Consider the following 9057-nt stretch of genomic DNA (forward strand, 5'->3'; position numbering starts at 1 on the left):
CCCACTGCTGGTCTAAAAAAACTGTTTGAGACACATGTAAGTCATTCTTTCATAGGCTTCAAGGTATAAATAGAAGCATGCCTAATAGTTAAGAAGTGCATATTCAACACAATTATTTTCGTAATGCAAATGATATAGAAAATAAAACAAAATCTTGGCTTGGCTGGTGGGGATATATAGGAGAACGAGTGCCTATAGGGTTCTGGCATTTCAAAAGATTAACCAAATCCACAGGAGAAAATTACTTGCTTGACCCTGAGAATGCTCATATTAAGCACGCTTGGTTGCTTTATTATCTTCTTCAACATTGTTTGCTTCTCACTAACATTGTTTTGTGTTCATGGTTATTGTGCCTGCAGATCTCATATCATGGGCAGTCATTTATCATATGGAAGAATTCGAATTCTGTGTATTCTAACTCACGAATCATTCTTTGTGAAGATTTTGGCCAAGAACAATAATGGGCTAATCCCTTATGAGGCTTTTAGTGTTTCACACTAAAAGTCACTTTGGGCTGGGTGTAGTGGTGCATTCCTATAATCCCAGCATCTTGGAAGACTGAAGCAGGAGGATCTCAAGTTTGAGGCCAGCTTGGGCAACTTAGACTGTGACTTTAAAGTTCGGGGGTCGTGCGGGCGAGCAGGCAGGGTGAAGATGCCTAGTATGTAGCTCAGAGTGTCCCTGGGTTTAATCCCCAGTACTTCCCAGAATAAAACAAAACAAGTGAAAATAACTTTGGTCAAAGATTTATACAGAGCTACACAATCATCACTCTTTTGGGGGGGCCTCGTGCTTTGTACTTAACTAGCTTTTTTTCTTTCAAACGGGTTAATTTTTTCACTATTAGTCTTAAGTGTAACTTGAGCTTGTGATTTTAAAATTTGTTCAACCTGGGGAAAATGTTAACACGCACATCTCCTCTCCCCTCCCAGAATAACCATGTGCATGGACAGCCATATACAGGCCCAGCAGCACACCACATGAACAACCCTCAGAGAACTGGCCAACGAGCACAAGAAAACTACGAAGGCAGTGAAGAAGTATCCCCACCTCAGACCAAGGATCAGTGAAATGCACATATTAACTGGTTCCATCAAGACTGTGCACCCAGGCCTTACAGTCCAACCTTTTTCTGTGTCTGGCTAATATTTAAAACTAGAAAACTATTCCTAATCAACATGGAGTGGAGAGTTTATTCACTGTCTTATCTGCAGAAATTTGCTGTCAATATATAACCCGCCTGCAGTGGAAAGTGTATAGTGTTTTGTAATAAATGGCCTGATGCTAATGTGTAAATGGCAAAGGTGTATATAGTATATTAATGTTTGACTGTTAATTCTTAAGCAAGAAACTTTTTTCTTGATGGGACTCACAGATCTACAAAAACTACTACAAAAGTTAATTTTCTTGTTATACCCACTGCACTTTGCAACCAGTGTTGCCTGCCTCTTGGCAGTTGGATCAACTCCTTTACAAAAACAAAAAATAAACCAACAGCAACAAAACAGCCCATTCATGTCAGCCACACCAATAGTTTCATGTTAATTCTTTGCCACTGAAGTCAATTTTAACTATGAGCAATGTAAGGCTGGTAACCTTTAAATTATTTGGTTGATGTGGAAAATTGGTGATGTAACATTGTTTCTAGATCTTTTTCATTGCCTTTTTATTCTGATATTAGGTTAATCACTTTGAGGCTATAGTTATGCTGTAACATTTAGCATGGCTTCACACCACGTTAGTGTAGCCAATGAAGAAAAAACTACCATAACGACTGCAGTTGTCCGGAAGTGACAGCTGTGTTGCTCAGAGCTTTTCCTTCTTACACCTAGAATATAAAATAAAGCGAGGGGAGAAATGTGACAGGCAGTTTTCAGTTGCCCTTATGTTCTTTCTCATATTTGACAGTTCAGTCTTTGGGTGGGATAAAGAAAACTTAAGTATCAGTAATGGGAATTTTAAAAGATTTTTTTTAAATATGCAAAAATTTGCTATGCCAGGATGCTGGAGCATAATAGAAGACTGTATTTGGTATGCTTGTTTTGTTTCTTTGGTAGAGATTATTAGGTGAGTCTTCTAAAACCTTTCTTCTGGATCCCAGTGATGTGGAAGTCGTCAGAATCCCACAGTACTTGGAGTACCTCTGCATCAAGATGTCTGACTGATTTTTTTGCTCAGTCACAATTTTACTTGAAAGCAAGAATTGTCCTAGCTCATTTTCCATTATTCCAAAAATATTAACGTTCAAAGCAGGGTCTAATTTAAAAAGAAACTACTGGTTAGTTAATATAATTGAAGTATCACAATTTCAGAATAAACATTTGATTAAAGTAAGGAACTCATCGGTTAATACTGTATTTAAAAGAGAATTGGTGACTTGAATGTGTGTAATTTTTTTGGAACCTGTTGAAAAACCAAATACCCCTGCAAACAGATACAGCCCACCCTATTCTATTTAAATATTTTGCTGTTTTATTTTATAGAAATTATTTTGCTGAATTCACAAATAGAATTTGATTTAAGAAGAACTTTTTGTCCTGTGGTGTGTTTTTGGCTTTTTGGTTACTTTTTTGGTCCTGTTTTTGGTTTTGTTTTTGTTTTTTTAAGGACTGCATATAAAAATTCTGTGCATAGCATGCATAGCCATGGCACTTAATTCAGGATTTCAGTTAACATTTTTGTGCACAGAAAGATCTGACCTTTGGCCCTTTACTAAAGACTGCAGAGAGCCAGGAGCAGTGGTGCGCGCCTGTAATCCCAGCTACTCGGGAGGCTGAGGCGAGAGAATCGCAAACTCAAGCTGGAGGCCAGCCTGGAAAATTTAGTAGGACTCTGTCTCCAAATTAAAAAATCAAAAGGGCTGGGGATGCAGCTCAGCGGTAGAGTGCCTCCGGGTTCAGTCCCCAGTCCCCCAAAATTAAATACTTCGAGAAAACAGAATGTTGACACTGTAGAAGTTTCCTAACAATCAATCTTGTACTTTTTGTATGTTTTTTATATACATGTATATTTAATGAGCACAAGCTAGGTTGTATTTTTTACAGTTCAGTTAATGGGAAAAAGTTTTGTCAAAAGGCAATAGTTGGAACTGAACAAAGCAGAAACAAACAGCGTTGCATTGTTTTGTGATTAAAAGGGGCAGGTATTTAAGATAAAGCTTGGGTATCTTATTTGCAGTACTCTAGTAAATCTGTGCTTCTAGGTTTTTCTGTAGTATTAGGAAATTTTGACAGCAGATAGTTTGTTTTTACTTTATGTTACATCTGAATTTAAGTTTTTTTTAAGTGTTTTTTCTTTTGTAGTTTCTGAGCTGGGGATGGAACCCTGGGCCTCACGCATATTAGGCAAATGCTCTACCTTTGAGCTACATCCCCAGCCTAAATTTGTTTGAGCAAGGGTTGTACGGTGTTTGCAATTCCAGTTGGTAGTTTAACTTAAAAGTTAGTTACAAGCTTTCTCAACTAGCAAAGTAGGTTAACTTTATTTGGAAAAGTTCTTATTATTATTAATGATACCATCTCGCCATCTGAGAGGTGATTTTAAAATTTCCTGGTCCTTAACAAAAGTATGTAATGGGCTTAATTTAAAATGTAATGACTTCCTAGATGAGAAAAAAACTTGACATTTTAAAAGGCTGTGAATTTTTCTCTCTGGAGGGAGATCCCAACTTTGCTTTGAATTTCAAGCCGCTCCCGCCACGTGGTGCCAGGTGAGGGCTTGAGAGTCATTTTCCCCTCTCTCCGAGGAAGAATGGCCTGTTTTGTGACCAGGAGTGAGGGAGATCGAACAGTTATTTTTGTTTGTGCAAGTTATTTTCTGTATTTATCTCTTAAGTATTAGTGTAGAACGGCAAATTTTAAAATGCATGTTATCGTAAGAGCAACCATAGTGGTGATTTCTGAAGTCTTTTTCTGAACACGGCACATTTTCAATTTCAAGTTTTCAAAAGTGCCTAAAGGTTATTTAATTCTCCCTCAGATGATTTTTTTGAGCCATATACTTCCTACTTTAAATGTTTCTTGCAGAATCACTAGTCTTCCTTCGAAAGAGATATTCCTGGAACTCTAAATGGCATGATTGCTCGCATAGAAGACAGTAGAATCTGTTAACGTAAAGACTGAAGATGTTTTAGTTGTAAAACTATGTGAACTAGGGGTTTGCCCTGCTGGATCTAAGTATTTCAGTGTACAACTTGGTAAGAACCGTATTGCTGCTGTTTCTAAGCCCTCCACCAACCAAAATTTTCATGTTCAACATGGTAGAGGCAGAAATAACATAATCATATTTGGGGACTTTTCTTTTTGTTGAATTTCTCTCGGTCATCATTTCCCAGCCTTGCGTCTTTTAGTTATAATGTATACAAACTTAGAATTATTAAAGTGTTTTCTATTTTTTTCATGATTAACTTTTATTAGTGAATGATAAGTCTTTAATCCTCTCAGTGGTTCAATCGATGAGCCTTTTTTATTTGAATTGTTTGTAAATGAAAACCACAGTTTGTGATAATTCAGATGAATTCAGAATAGTTTTGAGTTTTTTATTAGTATTTTTGCAGCTTATGTTCTCCCATGAACTGTTTTACTTTGCCAGATTTTGTGGTTAATTTGGTGGCTATATCCTGCCTTATTTAGAATTATAACTGGATAAGAAAATTGCCTTTTCATTTTAAGTGCCCACTTTTGGCCTCCGGTTTAAAGGTACTACATACATGCTGCCAATATAGGAAGACAACACCCACTCCCCCGCTTTGTGTTACCAAGAAAAAGAACAGTACTGATTTCGCAGTAGGGCTCAACCAGAATTGGTCCTACACCTCCGTGTTTTAGCATTTGAAAAAAAGGTTTGGGGTGTGATGAATCACTACAAGAAGTGCTAAATGTATTAAGAACTTAACTGCCATTGTATTTATAACAGTTATTTCATGCTTGCAGAAATGTAGCACTTTTCCTCCAAATTGATAGGTGTAAGAAAAGGTGGGGAGAGGTACACCACATTTTAAAGTCACGCGTGAGTGCAAATTTTTATTTTGAAATCCAGATTCTCAAAAGGAAATTTCACCACCCAACTCACAATTCCTAGCCTTTTACAAACCAACAGACTGACATAAAGATTGTCCACAGTTCCTAAGATTTAGCACATATACAAAAATAAAACTTTATAAATTAAATTTGGGTTTTCCTTTTATTTATTAAAACTTCTAAGTTCAGAAGGGAATTCTCCGCCTTCCACTCCACAAGTCTAGGGATCAGACCCAGGACCTCAACACCCCATTGAAGGGAATTTTTTTTAAGGGAACTCTGCCATGTTTTGGTTGATCAAAGTGTATTCCTACCTAAGGCAGTTCTGAGATTGAGTTGTGATCTAATTGCTGACCTAGTCCTTTCTTCTAAAACCAAGATTTAAATAGTTGGGTGTCTCAGAGTTCTTTCAGATTTGAAATAAAAGCCAGGTCACATATTTTGAGGCAAGTAATAGGAGGGAAACATTTCTCAACATGCCATCTGCTCTTAGTACCTAAAAAGTAACTTGTCATGTTTCAGGGAACTGGGACTTCTCCAGACATCTGTTGGTGTTTCCCTGAAGTTGGTTTACTTCAAAGAGTACCGCTCAAGAAATATCCCAATTTTTTATCTAATTTTATTGATAATTTTCAACAGCAGGACAGGCATGGGGGTACACACTATAATCCCAGTAATTTGGGAAGCTGAACAGGTGGATCAAAAGCTTTGCTGGCAGCCAGATATGGTGGCGCACCCCTGTAATCCCAGGGGCTTGTGAGGCAGAGACGAGTTCAAAGCCAGCCTCAGCAATGGCCATGCACTAAGCAACTCAGTGAGACCCTGTCTCAAACAGGGCTGGGGATGTGGCTCAGTGGTTAAGTGCTGGAGTTCAGTCGCTGGTACAAAAAAAAAAAAAGTTGTCAAAAGCCATCCAGGTATAATGGCACACACCTGTAATCCCAGCGACTCAAGAGAGTCTGAGGCAGGAAGATCGTGAGTTCAAAGTTCAAAGCCAGCCTCAGCAACTCAGTGAGACCCTGTCTAATAAAAAAGGGCTGAGGATGTGGCTCAGTGGTTAAACACCACTTGGTTCAATCCCTAGTACCAAAAAAAAAGTATTGAGGCCAGCCTCAGCAACTTGGACCCTGTCTAAATATGAAATTCACTTATGTTTCATAATGTATCATAATTTTCTACAATATTCTTAGTGGCCCTATGATTTACCTTAGGCATTTTTCCCCAGTGCCAGGGATGGAACCCAGGATCTGGTGTATGCTGGGCAAGCTCTACTACTGAGCCACACACCAGCCCAGAAACTAAAATTTCAGACTCATGAAAAAGTTCGCTATTTTGCAGGGTGCCGTGGTTCATTCCTATAATCCCAGTTGATTTAGGAGGCTGAGGCAGGTGGATTTCAAGTTCAAGGCCAGCCTCAGCTACTTGATGAGACCCTAGCTCAAAAAATTAAGTGGGCCAGGGATGTGGCTCAGTGGTAAAGTGCCCCTGGGTTAAATCCCCACTCCCCCCTCCATCCCCTGCAAAATTAAAACAATGGTTTAAGACATTCCATTTAAATGTACCAAACAGAAACAATCAGTGGTAGCTGGGCGTGGTGGCACATACCTGTAATTCCAATGGCTCCAGAGGCTGAGGCAGTAGGATCACAAATTTCAAAGCCAGCCTCAGCAGCTTAGTGAGATCCTGTCTCAGGAAATAAAAGTCTGGGGATCCTGGTTGAGTGCCGCCTGGATTTAATTTCCATTACTATATATATGTGTGTGTGTGGGGGTGGTTTTAGCTGTCATCTTGGGTCCAACAGGTTCGAATTCTACCCCACTAACACTAGAGAATCGTTGAGTTTTACAAAGATGTCATCTATTATGAGGTGCACCATTAAGAAAATTCACTGAGATATCAAAATGTGGGGAATCCATCCAATAATTATCCATATGGTGGCAACCCCCATCTAACATTTAGAAAGATTTTTTTTTGTAGATTTTACATTGCTTATTTTCTATTAGCAAAATTTAGAAATGCTATTTTTGAGTAGTTACTATCAAAGCTGGCCAGTTCACAAATTTATGAAGAAAAATTCTTAATGGTATAGCCATACATTTTTTTTTAAACAGGTGTCACTAAGCTGCTGAGGGTCTTTCTTAATTGTCAAAGCTGGCCTCAAATTTATGATCCTCCTGCCTTACCCCCCTGAGTTGCTGGGATTACAGGTGTGCACCTGGCTATGGCCATTCTTTCGAGATAGTTCTGTGTAGTTCATCTCCAGTTCTCATCTGCATAGATTTTCTGCTGCTAACTACTGATCAGCTGCCCTGGATTCTTGTGCATTCCATACATTAGAAAATAAGAGTATATATGGGGCTGGGGCTCAGCGGTAGAGCGCACACCTAGCACGTGCATGGTGCTGGGTTCACTCCTCAGCACCACATAAAAATAAATAAATAAAATAAAGATATTGTGTTCAACTACAACTAATATATATACAGAGAGAGAGAGAGAATACTTAGGCATGGTGATGCACCCTATAATGCTTGTAATCCCAGTGACTGAAGCTGAAGCAGATTTGCAAATTCAAGGTCAGCCTGAGAAGTTTAGGGAGACCCTGTCTCAAAAAGGGCTAGGGATGCAGTTCAGTGTTTGAGTGCCGTGGGATTCAATTCCAGTACTGCAAAAATAAGTTGGGCTTCACACTGCTATCCCTCACCAAAAAAGGGGGCCACCTTGAAAGACAGTAAGAACTGTATTTATGTTCTATTTCTTTTCAATTTGTATAGATGGAGAAAAGTTCAAAATGGGCGCTTTGGAAATGGAAAAGAGTTTTTATGGAGTCCTTTGAAGGGACTGTGTTGCATGAGGAATGGAAATATATTCTTAACAGAATTGTGCCTCTCAAGTCAGGTTAACTTGCTTGCCATTTGGTCATGTTCTCATCTATTTCTTCCCCCTACCATTAGAATAATATGTATTCCTTTGGAGTTCAGTAGTAAGGATAACTTTCATTGGGTCTTTTTTTTTTTTTTGTCCAGTACTGAGAATTGAACTTTATATTTTATTTTACTTTTTTTAATATTTATTTTTTAGTTTTCGGCGGACACAACATCTTTGTTTGTATGTGGTGCTGAGGATCGAACCCGGCCGCACGCATGCCAGGCGAGCGCGCTACCGCTTGAGCCACATCCCCAGCCCCTTATATTTTATTTTGAGGCAAGGTCTTGCTAAATTGCCAAGACTGACCTCAAAATTGCCATCCTCCTGCTTCAGCCACTTGAGTCCTTGGGATCACAGGCATGCACCACTGCACCAGGCCTGGCTGCATCCAATATTTTAGGTGGACCCAGAGAGAAGGAGGCATTTTGATTCATGAAGGTTCAGCATCCCCTTCCCTTCTTGCCCACCTAAATGTACTGCCTGCACAATGGCTGTTAGGGAGAGGAGACATTTGGAACCAGGGTGCCAAGCAAGTAGGTCAACATAGGGCATGTACGGTGTTGAGCGAGAGCCCATCATAATCCATTTTCCTAAGGTGTCTAAATGCTTTGGATTGTCCCTGACAAATTTCTTGATGTATAAATTAGTATGTTCTCTTGGGTAATAACGGAAACAAGTTTTTCAGGTTGTGCTTAAAAAATAAGAAACATATATAGTACCTACTTACCTTTGATGAATAAGTAGCCTCTTTATTGAAAATATTAATCAGTAGTATTAGTAATTAGTAATCTACTTTCAGAATGTTTTCTTAAGCATTTATGATGAATCCTTCCAGGGCTTTATGTAGATTCCCAAGAGGTAATGTTAAACATCACTTATTTAGGAAGTATTACTCAAAGATGAAGAGTACGAATGGACTAGAAAGAAATTTAAAAGCTAAAGCGAAAAGTCAGTTTTATTTTTTAACATTTTTTAGTTGTAGATGGACACAATATCTTTATTTTATTTATTTGTTTTTTATAGGGTGCTGAGGTGAGGATCGAAGTTCTACCACTGAGCCACAACCCCAGGCCTTAAGTCAGTTTTAAATACCAAGCCCTTAGATTGTCCTTAG

At 38.7% G+C, this 9057-nt stretch overlaps 1 protein-coding gene across 6 annotated transcripts in view; it reads left to right on the forward strand.

Annotated features, from left to right (window-relative positions):
* USP9X (ubiquitin specific peptidase 9 X-linked) overlaps nucleotides 1-2604 on the forward strand; it is a 111693-nt gene extending 109089 nt beyond the window's left edge. For all 6 annotated transcript variants that reach the window (XM_081276571.1, XM_081276570.1, XM_081276575.1 and 3 more), the window contains one exon: nucleotides 933-2604. In XM_081276571.1, the coding sequence (XP_081132697.1) occupies nucleotides 933-1070 (138 nt within the window). In that variant the 3' untranslated portion in view covers nucleotides 1071-2604. The remainder of the gene's footprint in view (nucleotides 1-932) is intronic.
* Nucleotides 2605-9057: the final 6453 nt, after the last annotated feature.

Source organism: Spermophilus citellus, assembly GCF_964194105.1.
Source record: "Spermophilus citellus genome assembly, chromosome: X".
NCBI lineage: Eukaryota > Metazoa > Chordata > Mammalia > Rodentia > Sciuridae > Spermophilus > Spermophilus citellus.